Source organism: Mustela lutreola, chromosome 15 (genome assembly GCF_030435805.1).
Source record: "Mustela lutreola isolate mMusLut2 chromosome 15, mMusLut2.pri, whole genome shotgun sequence".
In the NCBI taxonomy this organism is placed as follows: domain Eukaryota; kingdom Metazoa; phylum Chordata; class Mammalia; order Carnivora; family Mustelidae; genus Mustela; species Mustela lutreola.
This window is the reverse complement of record NC_081304.1, coordinates 24,651,551-24,676,570: the sequence shown is the minus strand read 5'-3', so window position 1 is coordinate 24,676,570 and position 25,020 is coordinate 24,651,551. Positions and strand designations below refer to the sequence as shown.

The 25,020-nt window shown below is 57.2% G+C and overlaps 3 protein-coding genes and 1 long non-coding RNA gene across 19 annotated transcripts; 2 read left to right on the top strand and 2 right to left on the bottom strand.

Annotated features, from left to right (window-relative positions):
* Positions 1–2,142: 2,142 nt before the first annotated feature.
* On the bottom strand, positions 2,143–4,526 carry LOC131815903 (uncharacterized). Its single transcript, XR_009347882.1, has 2 exons — positions 4,307–4,526; positions 2,143–3,818 (listed from the first exon to the last, which is right to left on the bottom strand). It is a non-coding gene; the product is annotated as an uncharacterized LOC131815903 (long non-coding RNA).
* PHOSPHO1 (phosphoethanolamine/phosphocholine phosphatase 1) lies at positions 2,731–9,633 on the top strand. Of its 14 annotated transcripts, none has more exons than XM_059148028.1 (5): positions 2,846–2,958; positions 4,194–4,292; positions 6,143–6,255; positions 7,022–7,140; positions 7,860–9,633. In XM_059148028.1, exons 3-5 carry the CDS (start codon positions 6,211–6,213, stop codon positions 8,743–8,745), a joined length of 1,050 nt encoding a protein of 349 aa, XP_059004011.1. In that variant the 5' UTR covers positions 2,846–2,958; positions 4,194–4,292; positions 6,143–6,210; the 3' UTR covers positions 8,746–9,633. The 14 variants fall into 14 exon arrangements, with proteins under 14 accessions (XP_059004008.1, XP_059004009.1, XP_059004014.1 ...); XM_059148022.1 differs by having other exon boundaries at positions 2,848–2,958; positions 4,064–4,292; XM_059148024.1 differs by having other exon boundaries at positions 2,857–2,958; positions 4,068–4,292.
* A 259-nt stretch (positions 9,634–9,892) lies between these two features.
* Positions 9,893–19,854, bottom strand: ABI3 (ABI family member 3). 2 transcript variants are annotated; one of them, XM_059148015.1, is made up of 8 exons: positions 19,433–19,854; positions 14,656–14,823; positions 13,412–13,588; positions 11,967–12,052; positions 11,722–11,817; positions 11,366–11,520; positions 10,740–10,877; positions 9,893–10,395 (listed from the first exon to the last, which is right to left on the bottom strand). In XM_059148015.1, the coding sequence occupies exons 1-8, from the start codon at positions 19,547–19,549 to the stop codon at positions 10,370–10,372; spliced, it is 963 nt and encodes a 320-aa protein (XP_059003998.1). In that variant the 5' UTR covers positions 19,550–19,854; the 3' UTR covers positions 9,893–10,369. The 2 variants fall into 2 exon arrangements, with proteins under 2 accessions (XP_059003998.1, XP_059003997.1); XM_059148014.1 differs by having other exon boundaries at positions 9,893–10,424; positions 19,433–19,852.
* Positions 19,855–19,911: 57 nt separating this feature from the next.
* On the top strand, positions 19,912–24,103 carry GNGT2 (G protein subunit gamma transducin 2). 2 transcript variants are annotated; one of them, XM_059148033.1, is made up of 5 exons: positions 19,912–20,260; positions 20,430–20,478; positions 21,262–21,348; positions 22,070–22,169; positions 22,541–24,103. In XM_059148033.1, the coding sequence occupies exons 4-5, from the start codon at positions 22,086–22,088 to the stop codon at positions 22,664–22,666; spliced, it is 210 nt and encodes a 69-aa protein (XP_059004016.1). In that variant the 5' UTR covers positions 19,912–20,260; positions 20,430–20,478; positions 21,262–21,348; positions 22,070–22,085; the 3' UTR covers positions 22,667–24,103. The 2 variants fall into 2 exon arrangements, with proteins under 2 accessions (XP_059004016.1, XP_059004015.1); XM_059148032.1 differs by lacking the exon at positions 20,430–20,478 and having other exon boundaries at positions 19,913–20,260.
* The last annotated feature ends 917 nt before the right edge of the window (positions 24,104–25,020 follow it).

Here is a 25,020-nt window from a genome sequence, read left to right as displayed (position 1 = left end):
GCAAGAGTTGGGAGGAACCAGACCATGTGCCCCTCCCCTTCCACCACTGCCTCTCCCTCCACCAGGCCTGTCAGAGAGCCAGAGTCCCCCATCCTGATTCCTGGCCTCCCAGGGTCTATTGCCAAAACCTTAGGAGAGAGTCACACCCTCTTTGTCAAGGCCAACTGGAGAGCCCCATCCCTGGCCACCTGAATCAGGCTTTCCCTGACACTCCTGTCTCTGTCGCCTCAGATGACCCCCGTCCCCGCAAGCTCTGGGCCAGACTGACTGACGGGAGTTCTCAGGTGAACCCTGCAGGAAAGGGAGGAAGCTCTGCAGCTGATGCTGGGCAGACAGAGCCTCACCCTGCTGGGCACGGGGAGGGGGTGAGATGGGAGGTAGGATTCCCCTTCCCTTTCTGTCCACCTCTTTAGACACACAGCTGATCATTCCAACTTGTCCCACTGCCCAGCTGTGCTCATTGGCACAATGAGAGGCGCGGGTTTAAGAGACAGGATTGTGTCCAGAAACCTTGAGCGCAGAGGGAACTGGGAGTTTCTAGATTTATTCCACAGATGCACCTTGCGGAGAGCTCCTGGAGCTCTAATACCCCCAGGGCTGGGAGGCAGAGGTGGCCAGTAAGGACTGGCTTTGGCCACAACAGAATGTTACCCGCCTGCCACACCCTCAGCCCCCGCGGTGATTTTGGAATCAGCCGAGAGGATGTTAATCTAATCATCAGGATCAGAATCTGAATCTGGTGCTGCCTTGGGGGCATGGGACTCTGGGCAAGTCACTTGATCTCTCTGAGCTTCAGTTTCCCTGCAGGAAAAGGGGGATAATCCTGGAGCAACCAGTTAGTGAGAAGATGAAATGAGGAGACACAAAGGGAGTGATAGGTCCAGCCCAACACAGCAGAAGACGTGTTTCATTCAATAACAAACATCCAAAGCCCACTGTGTGCGGCAGGACACTAATACATAAGGCAAGCGTGGTCTCTGCCCTCCTGTTGGTGACAGGAGAGAAGGGGTGGCAGACGCTGAAGAAGGGGACCCGTGTGGGGTAAAGGTTAAGGCGACCAGGCTGGGGGACACCTGGGTGTCATGATCATGTCTCAGGTTAAGACCCCAAGGTGCTGGGATCGAGTCTCTCATCGGGCTCCCTGCTCAGGGGGGAGCCTGCTTGTCTCTCTGCCTACCACCCACTCCTGCTTGTGCAGGTGCTTTATCTCCGACAAATTAAAAAAAATAAATAAATAAAAAAAAGGCAACCAGGCTGGAAGCCCAGCTCTACCATTCACCGGCTGGATGACCCTGGCCAAGCTCCCCTCTTCGTGCCTTGATTTCCCATCAGCAAAAGGAGCCATGCACCATCTCACAGAGTGGTGAGGATTCCGTGAGGGGACCCACAGAAATACACCAACATTTCCCACGTGCTCTGGTGGCACATGGAGGATCCGTATAATCAAAGGAGCTTCAAGACCTCGACAGAGGCCAGACTCCCCCAGCAAGTGGGGCAAGTGTGCTCCTGAGGAGGGAAGTCCCTGAAAAACATCAGGGGTGCTGCAGAGCCAGAAGAGAGGGTGGGCAGTATTGACAGGGACATAAGCAGCAAGCCAGTTAAGGAGCTGGGGCGCTGGAAGTTAAGGTCAAAGGTTTTTAAGCAGCTCCAAGGCCTTCGTTCTCCTTTGTACATGCAGAAACGCAGCACACCCTTGTCCTGTCCACACTAGTGCCCCGCACAGGGTAATTCCTTATGGACCCTTGTTCCATCGCTGGTTTCCAGCGCTACCGGCTGCCAGATCACACAGGGCCTTCCCACCCGCCGGCCCTCCTGGAGGAGTGGAGCAAGGGGAGATTCAGACCCAGGCCTGGGGGCGCCTGCGCCCCCACAGCTCCTTTGTGACCCCGAGGGCCAGGCGCGCCTATGTTTGAACTCAGGCAAATAATTTCTCCGGTTGTGAATATTCAACGGCAAGTGTAGCAACCTCGTGTAGTGCCCTGTTCATAGTACGTTCCCAGTATATATAAGTTTCGGGTCTCTGCTGTAGAAACAGAAGCCTCTCCTCAACCATCCGGCTGCAGGGCGGACGGAGCAGGGTGGGGGCGGGGACTGGGTTGGGGGGAAGGGGAGACGCCGGGGAGTGTGGCTAGGCACGGGCTCTTACGAAGCAGAAGAGAAAGTGGGTTTATTTAAAACACCACTTACAAAGGGCAAACAGTTGGGTCCTTAAATCAGTGTTTACGGGGTGGGGTGTGGAAGGGCCCCTTCCCCGGCGATCCCCTGTAACCCGTAAGCGAGGAAGGGTCCCAAGAGATGAGGTGCCGCGACTCCGCGCGGAGGGCCGAGCCAGGCGTACGTGGGGGGAGGCACTGCTTTCCCTGGTCTGGGTCCAACGGTGCCTACCGCTTGGCTTAGGAGCGAAGAAGGGAATGGGGGCTGGCGGTAGGAGTGCATTTCTGCAAATTTCAGGGCTCGGCGCCCTGAAGGCACAGCCCTGACACTTCTGGGTGTGTGGGCGGGGACTCACGCAGAGCCCCGCAGCCGCTCCAGCAAGGGTGCCCCCCACCCACGCTCCTCCGGAGGGATGCGCTCCATCTCCCCTCTCCTCCCCTCTCTCCCTGCGCGCAACCCCACCTTCGCTAGCGCTCGGGTTGCCTGCGGGGCGGCCTGGAGGCGTGTCCCGCTGGCGGCCCGCCCCTTTGATGTGAGCCGGCGCCGCTGTGATTGGACAGTCGCTTGTGACGTGGGGGGACTGCGGTGGGCCCGGGTGCTGCGGCAGCCGCAGCGCCGGCCGCGGCTCGGGCTCCGGCTCCCCGGCATTTAAAGGGGACGCGGCGGCGGCCCGGGGGGATGGGGGGCAGGTGGAGGGGACGGCCCAGACGCACATCATCCACGGCCCCTCGGAACTGGAGGGACTCGTGAGCCGGAGCCTAGAAATCCGGGGGTGGATAAGACACCGCGTCCCCTCCAATTCCCGTAAGCACCCCTTGCCCCATCCTGCGCCCAAATACCTCAGCTAGCCCATCTCCTCACTTTACACTCCAAACTAAGCCGGGACAGACCTCTGCCGCCGCCGCTCCCCACGTGAGTCCTGGGCTCCCCGAGGTAGGGGAGGGCTGGGGTCCCAGTGTGGGGTGGGGGCTGTGTGGAGTTTGAGGGCGCTCCTTCACGGGTGTCAGTGGGGGAGTCACTGGAGCGGAGAAATGAGCCTTCCTCCTTTCTCCTACCCCAGGAACGAGGTACCGGGATATCCCTCTGTCCCTGACTCAGGCAAAGCGAAGGATCTGTGCCCCCTTGGTCCCCGCCACCCACCAGTCCCCTGGGCTCCCCGAGCTGCGCACCCCCCCCCCCCCACTGCCCCGCATTGGAGCGAAGCACCCGCCAGCTGGGGGTGTGCCAGGATGCCTGCTTTCCAGCCACCTCTAAAAATATCTCTCCCCCCAATCCACCGGCAGCTGCCACCTCCCTGTACACGGAGGATCCCCTTCCAGCTTGTCCACCCAGGCAGGGTGGGCCCAGAGGGGATTCCTGGTCCCAGCTTCTTCACTGACACCAGGGCTTCAGGTCCTCAGGGCCAGCTTACTCACACCCCAAGGGGGGTCTCCAGGACAAGAGGGGGAGCTCTGGCTGCAACTCCACCAAGGGGCACCAGGGACTCCTAAGTTCTAATTCTGCAACTGATGTTCTGTGACCTCCGGGGATGTTAGCTTGACCTCTCTGGGCCTCCACTTTTCCTATTTGCTGCTGGTGGTGGTTAGAAGGAAGAGACCATGGTGAAGCTGGGAATACAGTCTTGGAGATGGAGAAAACTTCAGTTTAGTTGTGGGATCCAGTTCCTAGTGATTGATAGAGAAGATCTGGTCTTGGGCAGGGGCTTGTAACTATGGTATCTGCAGGGCCCTCCCTCCCCACCTCAATCCTTACCCTCCACGTTTCGTTTCCTGGGAAAAACTGTCCCCGAACTGTCCTGTGGGCTCCCCATCCCCTCATGGAGGCGGGGGAGGGGAGGAGGACTTTCAAACCGTTTTTCCCTCCCCCACCCGCATTCCCACAAATGTCATCTAAAGCATTTTTGTCAAAGGCAGGAGGAAACAAGGAGGAATCCAGTGATCTGACGTGGCATCAGGGAGGCAAGCACCGCTTTTAAGTGGGACTAGAATATGGACTCCCTGCCGCCCCAGAGAAACTCCTCTCTCCTCTCTATGCTCTAGCCATCTAGAGAAGCTCAGACATCCTGTCCCCCTTTTCTCTGAGGGACTCTTTTTTGTGACCACAAAAGAATTTGGTCACTTAGGACAAAGCTGCCAGAGGTGAGTAAACTTACTGAATGTCATGAGTCCCAGATGCCGGTGGGGCCTGGGGAGCCACTGATTACTCTGGGGTGAGGGCGGGGTGGTAGCACAGCCTTCTCTTTCTGGGGGAAGAAACTCAGAATGCCAGGCTTTCTGCTCTGGGGCCTAAAAGAAACAAAGGCAACTCACTAAACAACAAATGTTGAACCGATTTCCCTCAATAGTATTATTAGATTAAAAAAAAAAAAAACATAACTATGTCTTTTGCTCTAATGATTGAGAAATTTGGGATATGATTGAAAGTCAGTAGATGATTCCACCAAATTTTCAAAAAAGAAAAGAAAAAAAGAAACAAGGGCAAAACCAGGAGGCCCTTTTCTGTGGGATGAAAGTTGGTCTCTGGGTGGCTGCTTGAAGAGCCTGTGTATCTTTCTATCTCCCACTCCCTTTCCCCGGAGCCCTGCTCTAGACTGTGTGTGCCGAGGGGCTGCTTGCTTTTATCACAGAAGTGGCGTTTCCCCTCAAATTCGCTGGGCCTAGGAGCAGACAGGGGCTATCAGGCAGGATCCTGGGAGTTTGGAACTCCCTCCAGATAGGGCCTGGGAAGAGCCTTCCCATCCTCCAAAACATGCCATTCCAGGTCCCCATGCTTTCTCATCCATCGTCTCCTTGACCTCTCCCTAGCCCCAACCTTTTTCTGTCCCCTCTCCCCATTCAGCTTTGGCTGCCTTTCCCAATTCCTGAATGAAAAGTGCTTGCTGTAAAAGCCTGAGACCCACTTCCATCCATATCAAAAGGGCTCAACACACCTCGGGTTAGGGCGTGGTAGCTCCAAGGTGTCAGAGGCCCGCCCTCTCACTTGTGCAGCGTTCCTGGGAGGTCCCAATCTCTATCTCCGCGGCTACAGGGGCTCCCTGAGGGTCTGGGATGGTCTGGGGAAGAGTGTCACCTTGACAGTCAGGGGTTTCCAGTGTCACCTGCTACGACCACCAGAGGGCAGCAACCAGCCAGGACTTTGCTTGATTACCCATCTAGTCTCCGGTTCTCAGTATATTTCCAGATCTGTCCCAGATGCTTCTAGTCTCTCATTCAACCCCAGGGTGAGGGGTAGGGATGGGGCATAGGGAGGCCCTGGGAGCTGTAGGTGGTGTCCTCTGTAGCTGAGTGGGTGAAACCCCCACAAAGGCAATCCCTGTCCCAAAACCACATAGCAAAGCCTCGCAGAAATTTCAAACTGACTTCTGGTCGATTGCTGCTCTCTGAAATCACCAGGGGGAGGCCAGTCCCAGATCGTCTGAGATGCTCAGGGGTCCCGGCCCCCAGCTATGGTACAGTAAGCTCGCCATTTGCCCTTTTCCCTTTAAGGGCATAGAGCATCCAAGGCTGTGGCCAGGTGCTCATGAACCAGGTCTCCCTGGGGGACACTGTACAGCTTCCTTAACCTCTCTGGGCCCTTCTTATCTGCTGAATTCATGCAACTGTGATGAGCAGTGGGAGAACATGCATGCTGGTGACATGTAAATCCTGACACAGGAAAGGGTCCAGGATCATACTGGAGAGAAAAAGCACTGGTCTCAGACCCTAAGTTACAGTTTTGAGACCTGTCTTTGCCACTTACCTTTGAGTAAGTCGGCTGACTTCACTGGGTCTCCAGTTACTATAACCTCTCAAATGACACAGGGGATTGGTAGGGGGATACCTCGCAAGGGTTTTGCCCTCTGTGAGCCCAGTGCTTATCTGAGGGGTTTTTACTGAGTCCCTGGGAGTGGCTCCGGGGGCTCAGCTGAGGAGACAGAATCAGGTGGGCGTTAGTGATAGACACAAGGCTAGCTGCTGGCGCCCTCCAACAGACCTCGTGTGGTTGTCAGGAGCTCTGGACGACGGCTGGAGGCCAACGGAGTCTTCTGCAGTTGGTGCCCAGGGTGATGCAGTGACAATGAGCGGGTGTTTTCCAGTCACTGGTCTCCGATGCCTGTCTAGGGTAAGTGGGTACTTCCAGGGGTCTCTGAGGCTAAGGCCTCAACCGCCTTCCCATCACAGGGTGGAAGGAGCCCTCTCCAGCCCCTTTTAGGCCTACCCTCATCTCTACTGGGCCTCCACTAACCTCTGGAAGCTTCCATCCCAGGTGTGGGGTCCTGATGCTTTTACAACCTCAACTCCAGGGATCCTGAGCAGCTAAGACTCCCAGATGGATGTCCATGAGACCAGAGTGTGACTCTTAGGGATGAGCTTGAAGGGACAGTGCTATTAGGGAGGCAGAGAGCTAGGTCCACACCCCAGCTCTGACACTGGGAGCTTGGACTTATTTCACAAGCTGGGCCAAGCCACAAACCTCACAGGAGTATCAGAGAGCGAGTTAGGAAGAAGCCAGGAGGAGGAGTGGTTCCGTCTGGACTGACTGAGGTGGGAGGCCGGGAGGGTGAAAGGCAGTGTGGTGGGTATTCTGGAACTGTCCGTGACTGGCTCTCTGCCCCTCTGCCAAGCAAAAGGGGCCTCCACTCGCTTGCCTTTGTGCCTCGCACTTGCACTCTTGGCCTCCATCCTCTCCCACATCCTCTGTAGGTGGGACTGTGGCCCGAGGTCTCTGCTTCCTGGAGCCCTGCATCCCCACTGTGCTGTCTCCAGGCTCCCCTGGCATGGCCTTCTCCTAGCCTTCTCTTTCCCTGCCCTGCGCCCACTCTTTGCTCCCTCCTGCTCTGCCTTTTCAGCCACGCTGCTCTCTCTCCTCTCCCTCACCTGTCTCCCAGGTATGTCGCGGCCTGGCACGGGAAGCTTCTATCTCCCCAAGTCCCACTGCTTCTGCTGCCCGCTTCCTTCGGACTCTGGCAGAAACCCCACCCGCTGACGTGTTCCTCCCAGGGAACTGGCAAGTGATTAGTGATGAGCTGTCCGCACAGGGCCCTAAAACTCCCTGGAGAAGCCGTGTCCCATCCTGGGACCTTTGCCCAGTGCCATCTGGCTGGAAGCAGCTCCCAGAGAGCCTTCCTGGGTCAACGCAGTGACCTGGTTATTCCAAGAGCTAAAACCCAGTTCTCTGGCCTGTGCAGAGGTCCAGACGCGTAACTCTCCAGGCCCAGCCCTTAGCCATGATCCAGGCCCGAGGACCTGGCATTCACGCCAACGAGTGTTCCCTGGAGCCTGGCTCCTTATTGTCCACAGTCCTATCAGCTGGGCATGGCCCAAAAAGGGAATGAGGAGGCTGCTTCATCTGGGTGAATGCCTGGTTTCCCTTGCCTACATATGTTAGGGAAGAAGGGGGTGGAGAGGGCTCCAAACCAGAATGGGGGTCACTGGAAGTCTCCAGAATGGCCTCGTCAGAAACCTCCCTAAAGGGGTGACCCCTTTGAAGCTGCTCCTCCCCTCCGTTAAGCTGACCCTGTTAAGCCCCAGTGGCCCCACAGGAGAGTTAGCAGAAATAGGTGCCAAGGAAGCCCTTCTGGGTTCAGGAAGAGGGCGGTCTTTCGGGGATAAACCCCAGCACAGTTCACTGAGAGGTGGCAACATGGGGGTGGGCAGGGAAAGCTGGGGCCGGGGCGGCGGCGTGGGGTCCTCTGCCTACTTTAACCTGCCTTGGGTCCTCCTCAGGTCTTGGATGTGCCAGCGCCTATGGCCGTGGCCTGCTAACCAGCCTCTCCCTGGCCGGCTCGTGCCGCGCCCCCTCTCGCTTGCTCCCTCCTCCTCCTCCTCCTGCTCCTCTCCCCCCTGCTCCCAGGACGGCGGGATGGCCACGCAGGGCGCGCCGCGCTTCCTCCTGACCTTCGACTTCGACGAGACCATCGTGGACGAAAACAGCGACGACTCCATCGTGCGCGCCGCGCCGGGCCAGCGGCTCCCCGACAGCCTGCGGGCCACCTACCGCGAGGGCTTCTACAACGAGTACATGCAGCGCGTCTTCCAGTACCTGGGCGAGCAGGGCGTGCGACCGCGGGACCTGCGCGCCATCTACGAGGCCATCCCCCTGTCGCCGGGCATGAGCGACCTGCTGCAGTTTGTGGCCAAGCAAGGCTCCTGCTTCGAGGTGATCCTCATCTCGGATGCCAACACCTTCGGCGTGGAGAGCGCGCTGCGCGCCGCGGGCCACCATGGCCTGTTCCGCCGCATCCTCAGCAACCCGTCGGGGCCCGACGCGCGGGGGCTGCTGGCGCTGCGGCCCTTCCACACGCACAGCTGCGCGCGCTGCCCCGCCAACATGTGCAAGCACAAGGTGCTCAGCGACTACCTGCGCGAGCGGGCCCAGGACGGCGTGCACTTCGAGCGCCTTTTCTACGTGGGCGACGGCGCCAACGACTTCTGCCCCATGGGGCTGCTGGCGGGCGGCGACGTGGCCTTCCCGCGCCGCGGCTACCCCATGCACCGCCTTATCCAGGAGGCGCAGAAGGCCGAACCCAGCTCCTTCCGCGCCAGCGTGGTGCCCTGGGAAACGGCCAGCGACGTGCGCCTCCATCTGCAACAGGTGCTGAAGACGTGCTGAGGACGGCGGCCTGCAGGGGGCGCCCAGGCGGGGTGGGGGTGGGGGACAGCGGGAAAGACAAACCTAGTTTTATTACTCCCTTTCCCTCGCTCTCGCTTCGGTATGTCCCTCCGGAAATCCCGGACTCGTCCACGGGGGGGCTGGGAGAGGGAGTTCGGAGCCGTCTCTGTCTATGCAGTTAACCCCAATCGGCTGCCTCTCTGCCCCACCCCACCCCCACCCCGTCCCCGTTTCACTGCAACGTTAAATTCTGGAGTCCGGCCCCACCGAGGTGGTTTGGTGCACATCCCTGGGAAGGCAGCGGTGTTTCCAAGATCCTTGTCCTCGGAACTGAGAGGAAGCGGTTCCCACGGCTTTCACTGCTCCCCTGAACTGCGGAACCTTCCCATCTCCCTTTCTTCTGTGAAGGGAACTCACGACCCCAAAGCCTCTCCGACGCGCCGGAGTCCCAGCGGAGAGAGATGAAGCTCTGCACCCACGACCTCAGGCCTAGATCTTGCTTCACCTAGCGCGTCTTCACACTACACCCTTTTTCTTCTGGCCTCCCTCCCCGCCCTTCTCCCACCCCCACCAGCATCCCCAAAGGGGTGGGGGGAAGCCAGAGGGAACAGTCGCCTCCTGGTGGTGGAACGAGGTAGCACACTGTCCGGCTCGGGTCCGTCCAGCCTGGGACCTCGCAGCGCGCGATGGTGTCTCCCTTCACCCCAACCTCTTCTATGCAGCAAGAGACCAGGGACTTTACCAAAGTCGCCCTGCGGGCTGGGCCCTCTGCGCCTCCGTCCTCCCGTATGGAACAGAAAGCCATGATGTTTTAAAGCCGAGCCAGCGAAAGCCAAGCCCCTCCTCCCTCTTTGGTGTTCTAGAGCTATAAAGGTGGTGAAGGGGGAAGAGCTGACTGAGATCTCTCGCGCCGCCGATGTCTGAAGGGTGAGGGTGAGGCGATCCCTGGCCTGAGAGAGCCCCACATAAATGGGAGAGTTGGTCCCCCCGTCTGGGACACAAAAAGCAAGCAACAAGCAAAAGTACAGGTTGCACTTGGTCGTTGCCCAGCGTCAGGGGTCTAGTGCAGGGGGCACTTAGGACCAAAATGATGGGGAGAGACAGCTGCTCTGGGCAGAGCAGAGAGGGTCAATAATAAGCAGGAGCCTTTCACTCTCTCTCTGGCCCCCTAGCCCTGCAGGGCAATCACCAAGGAGGTCATCAGAGTTTTATTTGAAGTGGACATTTGCACCTGGAGACCCGATCCTGCATGGACTGGAGAGGGGGGATCCTCTGTGGACAAGATCACCAAACTCTTTGGCTTCCAGTTCTTTCCCGTCCACAGCAGGCCTTTGGGTACATCCTCTCCCCAGAGCCCCCTTCCCACCAAAATGAGGGGAAGGGACAGACCCAGCTCCCAGGCCAAGAGGTGGGCACACCTAGTCCAGCCTTGACCACGGAACTGGCTTTGTACTGGAGCTCCAGAGGCTCGATGAAGGCTGTGCCTAGGTCGGGAGCTCAGAGAGCCGCAGGCTGTCAGCAGCTGGGCTGCACGTAGTTCCCTGGGAAGAATCCAGTCCCCTCTGAGCTGACGCCCTCACACCAGCCATCGGAGTAGCGGCGTGTGATGCAGATGATGGTCCCCTCAGTGAAGGAGAGCTCGTTGTCCTTCTGGCGGGTGTATGGGTACAGTGTCACCACTGCGGGATGGGAGGAAGGGTTTCCATGAGATGTGCCTCCCACCCTACCATGGGGATGCCGGGAAACATCTAAGGGGAATCCTGGCTGCAGGGAGTGGGGCTCCAAAGCTCTTAGGACCCCCTCCCCAGCTGGGTTTAGTAATACTCTGCCAGGTCAGCTGCCTGTCTTTCCAGCTTGATTCACCACTCCTGGATGAATATTTGGTCAGTTCATCAGAAAATAGGTGTGTGTGTAACAGGTTCATACCTTTGCAGGTTCTAGAGTAGAAGCGGGGTGGGGAGCAGGGGGCATCCCTAGTCCCAGGAGTCAGGTACCTTTCTCCAGGTAGGAAGCAGGAACCCAGCTAGGCTCTTCCAGGCCGAAGTCTGGTGGGGGCAGAGGTGGCAGCCCCAATTCATCTAGATCCGGGGGTGGAGGAGGGGGCAGATCCAGGGGCGGAGGCAACTCTGGTGCTGGGAGGGAAAAGGGAGAGCCTGCAGATGTGGCAACAGGGGACCCCCTCCAATAGCCCCCCCCCCCCCGGAAACTGCTGTTCAGTCCGGGCTCTGGCATCTACCGATTTTCTGTAATCTTTCTCCAGCCCCCGCCCATCCTGACCTCTACCACGATGCTTCTAGAACTTCTCAGCAAACACACAAATGTTGAGCAATGTGGGCTATTGAGGCACTGCCACTTAGCTGGGTGACCCTCCTTGCCAGCCTCTAATTCCGGCCGTTAAATCGGTGTGTGAAGATCCTCTTAGGGTTGTTAAAGTTCAAGTGCGAAAATGGATGAGAAGCTTGAACACAGAACCTGGCAGAAAGCAGGCGCTAAGTTGTTAGCCCACTTTGGCCCCTTCCTCTCCGGTTACCCCCTACCTGGGACGAGGCGGGCCAACAGGAGGGAGAGGGAGGTGAGAAAAGACCCCGCGATAGAGCCAGGAGAGGGCGGAGCTCCTTACCCGGCAGGGGCAGGGACACTTCCTCCAGCAGAGGGGGCGGCAGGAAGACCTCGGAGGCCGGTGGAGGGGGTGGGGCCGGGGGGCTGGGGAGAGGTGGGGGTGGGGGTGCTGCCTGCCCCTTGGTCGTGGAGACCCCACCGACGCCTTCGCCGCTGCTGAAGACCAGAGAAAGCGGGACTCGGCTAGGTTGGGGGACACCTTCCCTAACTCAGCATCCCCCCCCCCACTGGCCCCGCCCCCTCAGTTGTGCGCCCCAGGCCTGTGATGAGAGTTCTCCCTACCCTAGCAGTCACCCTGACAGCTGGCAGGAGGCCCCCTCATTACCCCCCCCCCCAACTTGGACTCTTGGGGCTCACCCTGCCGAGGCCAGGGAAGAGGCAGAGGAGGCTGCGGAGAGTTTGCCCTCGGGCACCACGGGGAGCAGCACCGGCTCAGGGATCCGGGGTGGCCTCCTGAGGAGGGAGGGGAAGAAAGGCGCGGGGTGTCGTCATTTGGGGGAAAGAAGGCTTCGTAGAGCAGGGGTCAGGTGCGGGGAGGAGGAAGTTTGGCTTCTCTGCGTTGAGAGTGGGGGGAGGAAAGTTTCAGGATCGCGAGGTCTCACCCCAGGGTGGCGGAGGCCGGCGTGGCAGGCGCCTTGATGCTCTTTCGCGAGAGGGTCCCTGTCCGCGACAGCTGCGTGGTCAGATCCTGCGGCGGAGGAGGGGACTAGGCTGACGTCTATGACTCCCCCCTACCCCGCTCCCCCGGGTAGCCCCCGTGGTCCCACAAAGGAAACAAGGGAGGGGCGGGAGGGGCGGCAGAGAACTGGGAGGAAGAGAGCAGGGACAGCAAGTTCCCACTTCCACTCCCAGCCCCCTCTCCTACCCCCCCACCCCCACCCCACAGTCTCCCACTCTGGCTGCCCCCAGGCCCCGGAGCCTCTGGTCCCCCAGCCGCAGGCGCTGCGGAAACCTGAAGCAGACACGGTCTGAAGGCCACTTCCTCTGCACCGCCTAGCAGCCGCACCTCGCCCCCAAAACATCTCCATGGCCAGCCTGGTGATCTCTAATTCTGATAGACCCCAACCCCAACGCGGGGCTGAGGAGGTGGGGGGATGGGGGAGAGGACCATCACACTTAGAAAGAGCCCACCTGCCATTTATTTTTTTTCCCAACCTGCCATTTTGATGGGCCTGCAGAACCGGCTCTGGACAGAGAGGGCCAGAGCTTTCCAAATGCGCAAATGGCCAGGCCAAGCCCACAGGCAAGGGAGCGTGTCTGTAACTGGTGGGGTGCCCCCAGCGTGCGGCACATGGGGAATGCTGTCTTCCGCTAACCTCCCCTGGGCACAAGACAAGAGGGACCCCAGTAGAGTCATAAAGAATAGAAGCTGGGGAATGAGAACTTACTGGTGCCTGAAGGAGGGGATGGATGTTGCCGGACAGGAAGGGCTTCCAGGGATCAATTAGACCCAGGGGAGCTTTAATCTAATCTGGAAAGTTGGCAAGGGGGAACTGAGGAAATGGGGCTGGGGGAGTGTCCTCTCCCACCTCTCAGGGAGAAGGAAATGGCAGTGTCTTGCTCCCCTGTCCTCACCAGGCCCCCTTTGAGTGGCTGCACCCCCATCTGTTCCCACACAACAGCAAGCAGCTGGGGGTGAGCGCTGAGTGCGGTGACCTCAAACCTCCAGACAGAGGAAGTTGCCCTTCTGCGGCTGGGGAGCCATTCTCATGCACACCCTGACACCCCTCCTCCCCCTCTTCCCCTTCACATGCACCCAGCCCCCACGGAAGGGGCTGCTCAGATGCACCCTCAGCAGATCACCCGAGGACATGGTCAAGGCCGGCTGTGGAGGGGGGAGGGGTCAGGAAGGACCTTCAAGGAGGGAGGCTTGGAGAGGAGGGGTCCGCTTAGGGTGATGGCTTCCGGGGAGTCAGGAAAGATGAGGGCGGCAGGTTGGGACACACAGGGATGTACATGGGGAAGAGAACTGGGGACCTGGGGTGAAAGGAGCCTTGAAAAGGAGACAACGGTGGGTTGTGGGAAGGAGGAGGGCCCCTCTCCCTACCTTGATCCCATGGCCAATATCATCCAGGCAGCCAAAGTTGAGGGGTCTCCTGTAGTAGGGCGTGAGGGGTGGGAGGCTGTCGGGGGCAATGACCTTCTGGCCAGGGGGCAGCCGCTGGACCGTGGCCAGGGTGCCGATCTCCCTTCGGGCCACCTTCTCCATGTGCATGTTCACCATCTGCCACGACAGGGTTTGAGGCAACAGTGGGCCAGGCTCTGTACCGCGCCCTTCCTCTGACCAGAGGACGAGGATAGAGACTTTGGGATGGGAGATTAGGGGCCAGGGGAGGCTGTGAGGTCCAGAGAAAGAGTACATGCTGTCCCCGGGGTCACTTGGCGTTTGGGAAAAGAATTGCCAGGGGAGGATGGGGCCACTCTGGAGCAACTTCCTCGTGGAAGAGAATGAGGGTTATTATTAGCTGAGCAGGAACCAGAGGAAAAGAGAAAACACAGCTCCCTGGGGCTGCCGGGGCTGCACTGGGTTGGCTCTGAAGCGGAGGTGGATAACGTGGAGGGTGGCAGAGCCTGGTGGCCAGAGAGCCTGTCTCTCTGGCCGGGACAAAGCTGTGAATTCACCATCTCTTGGAATGTCACGTGGGGAGACTCGCAACCCGGAGAGGGTGGAACTCCGGTCGGCTGGAAAAGGCCCCGCCCACAGTGAACACGCCAGGGATGTGCGGGCCAGGCCCCTGGGTTGGGGACGGGTGCACGTGGTTGATGGGGCAAGTCCTCAGCCAAGGATCCAGGAAGGAAGGACGAGGGTGTGTGTGCTCTCTAGATGGGTGGGGAGTGAGGGGGGGTGGGGGGCATGGCGCAGTGCCTTCAGGGCTGAAGATGACCTTGCCAGGCGCGCGCGCGCGCGCGCACACACACACACACACACACACACACACACGCTCTGGGACGAGGACACTGATTAAGTCACTGCCTGTGTTTAGCGGGGAACGAGATCCATTTGCCGCTTTCCTGTTCCAGCAGCCTCCGCGGTTGTTAAATTCTACTGTATCAGGCAGGATAGAATTCAGATGGAAGTCAGAAAGGGAAAGGACTGCCTTCCAGGAGTTCCTAGTCTGGTAGGGCAGCAGGGCTCAGCACAGGGACATACCACTGAGATAAGGAGGCTCAAAACCCTTGGGAAGTGCAAGCATTTGGAGGAAGGCAGGAAAGAACTTTTTGCCCGAGAACATGACCGAGCAGAGCTGAAGGACGGGCGGCCAGGGCAAGAAGCCCTCTTCCAGCCCTCACCTGGCCCAGCGTGTTCACACGGGCTTCCACCTGCCGCAGCGAGGCCGCCTGCAGGTCCAGCATCCGCAGAGTGTGTCCCGCCAGACTGCCGACTTGGTAGGCCACACTGGCCAGTGCCTGGGTGGTAAAGGCCATGGTCTCCTCCAGCGCTTTCCGCTTGTCTGTGGCCTGAAATACACACAGCTCTGGTGGGAGGCCAGTCCGGCTCCCTAGATCGCTGGCTGGGTGGGAAGGATGGGAGAGGGAGAGCGTGGGGGCTGAACTGGGAGAAAGCGTTAACTCCAGATGTTTGACGTGGTTTCCCTGAGAGGGACCTGGGAACATTAGGAGGGCAAATCTGTTACCCTGAGGAATGGGGGTGCCAGGGGAGGGAAAGATCTCCCTCCTCCAAGACTCAAGCTGCAGATTGACCCCACTACCTCCAGCAGACCTTTGGGAATAGAGGGTGAATAGTAGAAAGGAAAGAGGAAAGTGTACTTTCTTTTTTTTTTTTTTTTTTTTAAAGATTTTGTTTATTTATTTGACAGACAGATTACATGTAGGCAGAGAGGCAGGCAGAGAGAGAGGAGGAAGCAGGCTCCCCGCTGAGCAGAGAGCCCGATGCGGGGCTCGATCCCAGGACCCTGAGATCATGACCGGAGCCGAAGGCAGAGGCTTAACCCACTGAGCCACCCAGGCGCCCCGGAAAGCATACTTTCAAACTTAAAAAACCAACCAATCGATGGCAGCCCCCCTATCCTCCCTATCCCCCCTCTAACCACAATCCCCTCAGGAGTGAGGTCAATGAATCCATGCCTTTAAAAGCCCCCCAGAGGACTCTTGTGCTCCTGTCTTTCTCCAGTCTGCAGAGCAGTGTTTAGGAACCAATGGTCTAGTCCATTTTACCAGATTAGGAAATTGAGGCCCAGAGAAGAGTCACTTCATTCATTCTTTCCAGTAGCTTCCCAATACGCTGAGAATATAATCCAGACTTCCAGCCATGACCTGTATAGGGCTCCACAGGGCTGGCTCTCCTCTACCACTCCCTCTCATTCCCCTCCAGGCACTGTGGCCATTAGATTCCTGTTGTCGGATCAAGCTAAGATTGTTTCTGCCTCAGGACCTTTGCACTTGCCGTACTTATTTCTAGAAACCTTATTATTAAGTCTCAGCTCCTCAGAGACACATTTCATCACCACCCTAAGATTCTCCTAGTCTACTTCTGTATTGACTCTCTACCATGTTTACCCTGTTCTCTTTTCCTCATAGACTTAGCACTACCTATTGGAAATTATCTATTTCTCCCCACAGACTAACACGTTAACACTGGGAGGGCAGAGAACCTATCTTACCCTGTATCCTACTCTGAAAGAGTACCCAAAACACAGACAATATTTAATAAATATGCATTTGTGAGTTAATTAATTAATTGAATATGAACCCACACACTTGCTGGGCCTCTCCTTACTGTACACCAGGCACTGTGCCAAATGCTGGCCAGAGTCACAGTGGCAGTCAGCGGTGGAAAGGTGGGTAGGGAATGGCTGAAGACAGAAGAAGTTTTTTTGTGTGTTTTGGTTTTTGTTTTTTCAGTTCCAGTTGAAACCATGGGGCTAGAGCAAATCTCCTCTGGTCATTCGGTTCCCCAGGCAGCTTCCTCATCTCAGGTCGGATCATGGAGGTGCTGCCATTTAGCCTATAGCCTTCTCTAGGGGGTATAGGGGTGAGTCCAGGGCAAGTCTGGGCCAGTCCCACACATGGACAGGCAGGGCTGCACCACATGTTCTCCTTGCGAAAGGCCCCTGGATTCTCCCCAAGACCTATCCTACAGAGAGCAGACCTGGAACCTCTCAGGGCAGGGTGCCTCCAAAGGAGCCTGAGCCAGGCTGGAGTCAAAGGGCAGGCCCAGAACCTTCTGGGCAGCCCTTCCTCGCCTTTCTGCTCCAACACCTGGATGCTCATTTGCATGTGATTTACATCTCATCAGCATATGTAACCAAGAACCTTGAAAAGGCAAAGAAATCAACCCAGGATGTTTAAACCAGAAAGGAGAGCATGTCTTGTTCTAGCTCAAGATCTTTCTTTAGTAGGCGAGGACACGAAGGCCCAGAACAGGCTAGAGACCACTCACTCCTCCTTTGGTCTGCACCCAGATTTCCCAGCTCACCTCACCATCACTGTCCCTTGTTTGGCCTGCCATGTGGAGCTGTCAGCCCAGACAGGAGAATGTCTGCTTGTCTGCTTGGGCCCAGCTACAGGAGGCTGGAGCCAGTGGGTACCTACTGACCCCTGGTTTGGGGCTTGGCCCGGGGTTAGGTCAGGAGGTACAAAGGTGTGAGATCCATTGTCATGGCTCCCTGCTTATTTGCCATGCAAATTATCTTGTCTGTAAACTCAATGGACTCTGACTGTGAACTCTGTGAACCCCAGCCTGCCCTCCCCCATTCCCCATGGGTTTCCTGACACCTGGTTGGGGTGGAAGGAGGGGGTGGGGGAGAGAAGAAGGGCGTGGGAACCAGGCCTTGTTTAAGGGTGGTGCTGAGAAGTCATCCAAACCCTTTGTAGGCATTTGCTCCCCAGACGGGGATCCTCAGAGAGGCCGGGAAAGGTAACTAAGGTCAATTAGTTAGCGTTCCACATGAAGGAAGCAGGAGCCCGGGCACTCTGACCTGCGTGTTTTTCCAAGGGCTGCTTCGCCTCGCTAGAACTGACTTTCATTATCCCTATGTGCCTTTCATCCTTCCGACGGAAGATGATGATGGTGATGATGATGATGGCAGTAACGGTAATAGTTTCCATGCATCCTCCCGCCCCTCCTAAGGGACAGGCACTGGGTTAAGTGCTTTAACACCTTCTCGAGTTTAACCCACGTGACCCCCCTGAGAAGGTGTAAGCATCAGAGGTGAGGCGACCCTCCTTGCCGTGGGTCCTGTAGTTGCTAGGAGGCCGAGTTGGCAACTGGACTCAGGTCTTTGGGACCCCAAATCCTGCGTGCACAGAACCGCTTCTCTCCTTGTCCGTAGGAGAAGCCTGCTTTGCAGCGCCCTGAGAACCTGGCAGGCTTACGAGCCAGGTCCATCTCATCCACGAGCGGGTCACTCAACATCTACACGAACAGCAGTTATTTAACTAGAGGTTTGGGGCTGGGCTCCAGAGTCAGAGTTCTGGGTTCGAATCCCAATTCCACCACCAGCTCAGAGACGTTGGGAAAAGGAGTGGGTCTGAGTGAACTTCAGCTCCCTGGCTGTGGAGTGGGAGTGGTTCTCCCCTCTCAGGACTCGGGGGAACACTATAAGAGGCCATCTGGGCAACATGCCTGCCCAAAGGAAGGGGGCAGAACATTCTCACTGGTATCATCACTGACTTTCTTTCATCTGTCATTTTCCCAGAAGCACTTGCTACTTTCATTATTTTTTTCAATGCTCTTACTGAGGCAGGAGGTCCCTGGGCATGCCAGTGCAAAGAAACTGTCCTTAAGTCCTAAGGCATGTCAGGGAAGGAGAAAGGTGGAGAGGAGAGAGCCTAGCTCCAGAAGTCAGCAGGCTGGGGCGCCTGGGTGCCTCAGTGGGTTAAGCCTCTGCCTTAGGCTCAGGTTATGATCTCACGGTCCTGGGATCAAGCCCTGTATTGGGCTCTCTGCTCAGCAGGGGGCCTGCTTCCCCCTATCTCTCTGCCTACTTGTGATCTCTCTCTCTGTGTCAAATAAATAAATAATCTTACCAAAAAATATCTAGAATGGCTGACTTAGCCAGCATTTAAAAAAAAAAAAAAAAGAAGAAGTCAGCAGCAGCTCTGCCAAGGCTAAGCCGTGTGACCTTGGACGAGTCATCTGGCCTCCCTGCTCTGCGAGTTCTTCATCTATGAACAAGGAATAATAATACTTGTCCTCATAAGGCGCTTATGAGGATTAATGAAAAAACAGAGGTGCTCAATCATTGCTAAGTTTCCCTTTCCCCTCTTTCCTTGTTCCAGAAATCGTGTTCATGGTCCTAGAACAGCTATACAACTTAGGAGACTGTTCTGGGCGCCTGGGTGGCTCGTTCGGTTGAGCATCTGCCTTCAGCCCATGTCACAGTCCCAATCCCAGGCTCCCCAATCCCAGGTTCCTGGATGGAGTCCTCATGGGTCTCCCTGCTCAGTGGGGAGTCTGCTTCTCCCTCTCCCCCTGCCCCTCCCTCCCGCTTGCGCTCACTGGCACTTTCTCTCCCTCAAACAAATAAAACCTTAAAAAAAAAAATTAGAAGACGGTTCTAAAACGCCATGGTTGCCATCTTTTGCTGGTGGGCTGCTCTCAGCAATCATGTAGTCCATCCCCCTGCCTCTGTGCCAGACCCAGCCTCGTCTGATGTCTTTCCCCTGTCGCGCAAAGGTCAGGGAAACAATTCTCTCCCTGGTCCCTCTCCAGTTTGTGACATTGTGTGGGAAGTTCGCAAGTCTCACCTCGAGTCAGCCTGCAAATGGAATGATGAGGCCAGCATTTGTATAAGACAAATCAGGGGTCTCTGTACCCGAGCGGGACCCAGGAAGGAGATGCAAGTAGTGTGAGGCCCGCTAACAGGATGGAACAGCGCTGCGTGCCTAGGCGTCTCTGAGGCTCTGGGAGAGGGAAGGGGCATGATGGGGCTCGGTAGCATGGGGTCGGGCAGAAGTCTGGGGGGACCGGAATGAAGCCAAGTCCTGGGGTGAAGGATTTCCCAGGCGGGCCCAGAATGAGCACCTGTCAGGATGGCTCCCACGGTCCTGCCTGGGAGGTGGGCTCCCAAGGGGCCAGGGTATCACGGCGGGGCCCGTGGCCTACCTGCACATAGTTGTCCACGCAGTAGTCTGCGACCCGCAGCAGGGAGCTGTGGTTGCCCCGCAGGGCCTCCCGGCCCGTAGGGATCTCGAACTCCTGTAGCTGCTGCAGCTCCGCCATGGCCCCCTGCCTCTGGCTGCCTCCCCAGGGAGCCCGCCGGTTTTGTGCCTCACCCTGCTCTTGATTGGTCGCTTGGCCTCCCCCCACCCCACCCCACTGCTTTTGGTTTCCTCTCCGTGAGAGACCCAAACCTGCTTGCAAAGGGCAGGCAGGCTCATTCCGGGACAAGAGGAAGTCAGTCTCCGCTCCCTGGGCCCGCGCCTCTCTGCCCCCTGCCCAGAGGAAGGGGGAAACCAGGGGCCCCTCTGGGGGCCCGGCCCCCCAACCCCTTCCCAGCAGAGGAAGCCAAGGTCGGGGCGCTGTGATTGCTCCCTGGGCCTGGAGAGGAAACTGTTTGGTGGGGCGGGGGCCGGGGGCGGGGGAAGGGTTGGGAGACAAGAGGAAGGGGGCTGGCCTGCTTGGGATGGGAGGGGGAGGTGGATTTTCCACTCATGGAAGGGGAGGAAAGGGCAGAGGGTGGGGGCTTCCTTGGGAAGCTCAGGGATGAGTCACCCAGGGCCAGGGGAGTGGAGGGTGGATAGGATATGGAGACCAGGGGCGCTGGGGACTGGAGGGTGGCCCAGCAACAATGGAAACCAGCCAATGCAGCAGCAAGAGGAATCGGCTCAGACACCAGGAAGACACATCCAGAGGTCCCCTGAGAAGCGTTAGCAAACCTCCGAGGGGCTGTGCGTGGAGAAGCCCCGGTGCGCATGCTCTGTCCTGATGGAGGTAAGCCCAGCCAGAGCGTGGGGGTTTCGGATTGGACAACAGGAAGGAATTGGCTTTGAGAAGCACCAGGTTCAAGTTCCAGGTTAACTGGCTGGTCTTAGGAAACAACGGCGGACAGAGCACCAAGCTGGCCTCTAGAGGTCTGAGCTCTCCCATCCTGCCTTTACAGGACAGCTGGACTAGGACCCTCCAGGCTCTTCAATTCTTAGCGCTTCCAGGTGTGAATGGGATTTGGACCCTGGAGTGGGGGAGTCAGGGTGGGCTCCAGGCCTCCTCCCAGCCTCTTCCGGAGCCCCTCCTGTGAACCTAGAGACAGGACAAAAAGAGGATCCCTTACCAACCGTATTGATCTCTTAGGCATCTGCTTCTCGGGAGGGTCCCCTTGCCATGGGGCAGCTGTCAGCCTGAGCAGGAGCTCAGTGTCTATTAGCCTGTGGGTGATGCTGGAAGGAGACGGAGAGAGATATGAGGATATGGGCCCTGTGTTAGGTGGTTGGTGAAGGCAAGGCTCAGAAGGAGGCGTTGACGCCAAGAAGAATGGACACAGCCATTGGAGGTGGCCATGGCCCCAAGGGCTGACAGGCCCAGCATCCGAAGTGAGGGGTCCATTTTTATTGAATAAAGATTGAACTAGGAGAAGCTTGGAAGGTGTAATCACGGGGTTCTAGTGGGAGACACCAGGTCTTCTTGGGTGAGGGAAGTTAGGAGCTGGTCTAGGACTTGCTTCACAGAGAACAGCCTCAGCGCAGGCTCAGAGGTAGCAGAGGGGAGGGCTTGGGAGACAAGGCATGGGGAGGGGAGCGTGTCAGGTTGAGGGTGAGAACTGGCTAGAAGCCAGAGGGGTCTCGAAAGGAGCAAGGCAGGTATAAGGGGCAGGGTTTCTGCTCCAGTGGCAGTGAGGACTTGGAGGCTCAGGCCAGCGGATGGGCTTAGAACCTTGAGCCCATGATCAGCTTAGGCATCAGAGATTTTGGCTTTTAAACCATCTGCTTTATCTGAAGACTTTGAGAAGCTGAGGAGCTGGGAAGCTCAGACATCATCTTGCCTGAGTCGGGGACCAGTGACTTGAAGTGCAAACTCTTTGGCAGGTGAGAGGGGCTGAAGTTGCACTGGGTTGGGATTTAGTCTCAGAATTATTAAAATCGGGCAGCCGGCAGGCCTTCCTGATAACCTTGTCCTCATGATGATGATGATATCAGTAACTGTAACAATAAAAATAATATTATTCTTATTCATTATGTGCCATACAGAGGGTTAAAGTATTTTATATGCATTATTTTCTTAGGACTCACAAAATCACACAAAGTAGGTACTGTTATTATACCCATTTTACAGACAGAGACACTAAGATTCAAGGAGGCTGAGTGACTTGCCTAAGCCTCACATCTTGGAAGGGGCCAGAACCAGGATCAGAAGTGGAATCTGACGGCTCCAGAGCCTTTCTCTTATCCACTAGGGTACACTCTCCCTTGACAGGATCTCTGTTTCCTGAAAACTTCTACCTGTGCCATTATGTGGAACAATAACCTGGCTTCCCGAATCTTATTCACTGAAAGAGACTTCTTTTCTCTTTCTTCTCCACACTGATTCCTGTTTCATCCCTAGACAGAGACTACTCTGAGGGCAGAGTCTGTGCCTCCCCCATCAGACTGGGGGCGTCCTCTCCTCCAGAGCCGGGTCTCATGGTGGTGTGAAGTGAGGGGCTGCACAGGGAAGTGGGTGGAAGCTGAGGTGTGGAGCGTGCAGGAGGGAGCCCAGGGGAGCCCAGGGCATTTGCCATCCCAGCTGCGGGATCCTTTCCGGAAGCAGGTCTCTCTGGAGCAGGATGGCCCAGGAGCTCAGCGAGAAGGAGCTCCTGAAGATGGAGGTAGAACAGCTGAGGAAGGAAGTCAAGAACCCAAGGAGCCCGGTGAGCCCCCTCTTCCCTTCCCTGCCCCTGTTCTCCATCACATCCGGGTCCTCACAGAGCTGGGACCCCAAGGCGGAGGGAGGCCGCTGGAGAGAGCAGCACAAGCGGCAGGAGAGGGAGGTTTGCCTCTGGGCCAGCGGAGGCCGCAGAGGGAGGCTGGGGTTGAGCCCCGCAGGGGTGCAAGGAGGGAGCCCCACAGCGTGCACAGCTCAGCGCCCCTCGGAGGTGAGACCTCACCCCCCACCCACCGCCTGCCTCTCTCTCTCCTCTCCAGCCTCCGTCCCCACCCAGTCCAGGACCTGTTTTCTTGCACCGAGCCAATCGTGGATGCCCACAGATGAACTAGGGCTGGCACCTTTGTTTTCTCACAGATTTCCAAGACGGGAAAGGAAATCAAGGATTATGTGGAGGCTGAAGCAGGAAACGACCCTCTCCTCAAAGGCATCCCTGAGGACAAGAATCCCTTCAAGGAGAAAGGCGGCTGCACCCTAAGCTGAGGGCTCTGGAGGCCCCCCCCCACCCCGACCGTCTGCCCCTCCTCAACCCCACTCTTCCCCAGGAACCCAGGGTTCCAGGGGCGGGGGGACACTCTCCACCCTCTCTCGGCCACAGCAGGAGGAGACCCCCAGCCCGTGCACTGGGGAGCCGTTCCTCACTCCTGCCCTTAGCTCTCCACCACCACCCCTGGGTCACTGCGGGCTCCCCTTGGAGGCCCTTGATGACCGCTGCTCTGGCTCAGCAGCCGTGGCACATTCCATGGTGGGGTCCGAAGAGCCCGCCACGCCCTGGGACCCCAGACAGCATCCTTAGAGACGTTGACCCCTCCCTACGGCCCTCCCAGTCTTTCCCTCCACTCTCTTCCTAGGAACCAGCATTCCTATTCATAGCCGTTTGCGTGGAGGGCCCCAGTGGGGGAGGCCCTTCTTCCCCATCTTGTGTCTGACCCTGTGGTCCTCCTCCTAGTCACTTAGATCGCCCCAGAGGGCTGAGGACACAAAGAGTTTGTGACTTCATGAGGTCACGCTCTATTTAATGTTGTGGGGTGTCTGTTCCGTGCTGGGCACTGGGGAGGGCAGAGTAGCAGCGCTGACACAGCGGGAACAGAGTTGGCAGTGAGGTCAGTAAGCGCTTCTGTGCAGAAAGGACCACCAGTGGCGTGGGCCACACGGCAGACAGACACCCAGGGCCATGGGCAAGGTCCGAGGGAACTGTTGCAGGCCAGTGGGCCGTGGGGAGGAATGGGGCACACGGGGGCCCAAGAGGGAGGTGCGCGAAGCCTTAAAGGACCCCCGTGAACTCAGTTAAGAACTGTGTTCTCCACCCGCCGTGACAGGCATGAAGCAGCCAAGGGACAGGATTTGATGAGCAGGAGGGAGGTTGGCTCCTGGCTAAGGAGGACACGGATTCCTGGGCCTTGTCAGCAAGGAGATTATAGTCTTATGGAACCACAGAAGGCAAGCCGAGAACAGGGCATAAGCTGATACCCCGTAACCCCGGTCGCCCCTCCCCCAGGTGGGATCTGTGTGACAATCCCGCCGCCCTAAAGCAAAGGGAAGGAAAAACAAATAGTTACCTTCTTAGAGATCACAGCCCTGCAAGATAGGAGTCTCCCTTGGTTTACAAGTGTCAGCTATTTACCGGGGGTGGGGGGGGAGCATTCTTACCAAAAACCTAACTTCCAGAAGGAAACTCCCAACTGTCTTACGGTCTGTGCTTTCCTAGAGGGAAAAACAATACTCACCTGACAATGGCAAGGCCTCCCATATCTTGTAGGTCCTTTCTAGCACACAAAAATTCTTTTGAAAACCTTGTTTTTTCCTTACCCCCAGCTCCCAAGTATATAACCCGCCACCCCTCACAACCCTGGGCCAGCAGCTCTTTCTGCCCACGGGCCCTGTCCCCGTGCTTTAATAAAACCACCATTTTGCACCAAAGGCGTCTCAAGAATTCTTTCTTGGTCGTTGGCTCTGGACCTCAGCCCACCAAACCTCACCTACATTCAAAAACCAAGTCAGAAGGACTCACATGATACAATGCTTTCAGGGCAAAGACGGGGCAGCGGCGGTGGGGGCGCGGGTGGTGGAGAGGAAGGCGAGTTGCATCCTGGGAGAGAGAACCAGTAAAAGCCTCTAGAAGGAGGTGATATCCAGAGCCGAATCCTAAACACTGAAGTTGTAAATGGATGTGTGGTAAATCTGGTTGAAGTGGTCATATCAACAGAGGTATAGAAAGGAGAAGGGAAAGACGTAGGAACCAGGGTTTGAATACAAACACCAACCAGGTTAGAGCGGACTGTCCAGGGAGAGACCTAGATCTTTGGAGGGCCAGATCTAGATCCTTGCTAGAGAAGGTGGAGTTGGAGATAAGCACAAGGGTCTTCTGTCATCCCCCTTCATCTGCTGGGAGTCAGTTGGCAATGTTTGCGTTCTGGAAGGAAACTGGCTTTTGAGGAGATTGAAGGGAGAAAGAATGGAGGCAGAGAGACAATTAAGATGATCATTAGCTTGGGGGAGGCCGTCTTAAGTCTGGATAGGGAGGTGGGGTGAGGAGTTCTTTGGGAAATGAAGTTTTCAGATGTTGACAACTCGCTGAGTGATGGGTGAGGGAGAGGGGAGTCGTCAGGGATGATGAGCTTCTGGCTTGGGAGATGACTAGATAGATGGCAAGTGTGTGAAACTAAACATAATACAGTGACCCCCCCTAGAGTGGCAAACTCACCCAGCTCAGCAGGCCCCCGCCCGAGGGCATGCCCTGGGCGTGCTGGGGAGGTCATGGGCCACTGGTCAGAATCCAGGCTCTCCGAGGAAGTGTCCGCTCCTTTCCCAACTCCCTTCCCAAAATTCCATCCTGA

Excerpts from the sequence above, each read along its gene's own strand:
- GNGT2 (XM_059148033.1), top strand. The coding sequence starts at position 22,086 with ATGGCCCAGGAGCTCAGCGAGAAGGAGCTCCTGAAGATGGAGGTAGAA. Across the intron at positions 22,170-22,540 it reads TCAAGAACCCAAGGAGCCCG|ATTTCCAAGACGGGAAAGGA; the intron begins GTGAGCCCCCTC and ends GTTTTCTCACAG.
- PHOSPHO1 (XM_059148025.1), top strand. The coding sequence starts at position 6,211 with ATGAGCGGGTGTTTTCCAGTCACTGGTCTCCGATGCCTGTCTAGG. Across the intron at positions 6,256-7,021 it reads GTCTCCGATGCCTGTCTAGG|GTATGTCGCGGCCTGGCACG; the intron begins GTAAGTGGGTAC and ends CCTGTCTCCCAG. Across the intron at positions 7,141-7,859 it reads GTGTTCCTCCCAGGGAACTG|GTCTTGGATGTGCCAGCGCC; the intron begins GCAAGTGATTAG and ends GGTCCTCCTCAG.
- ABI3 (XM_059148014.1), bottom strand. The coding sequence starts at position 19,549 with ATGGCGGAGCTGCAGCAGCTACAGGAGTTCGAGATCCCTACGGGCCGG. Across the intron at positions 13,589-14,655 it reads GTGTGAACACGCTGGGCCAG|ATGGTGAACATGCACATGGA; the intron begins GTGAGGGCTGGA and ends CTGTCGTGGCAG. Across the intron at positions 11,521-11,721 it reads TCTTCCCTGGCCTCGGCAGG|CAGCGGCGAAGGCGTCGGTG; the intron begins GTGAGCCCCAAG and ends TCTGGTCTTCAG.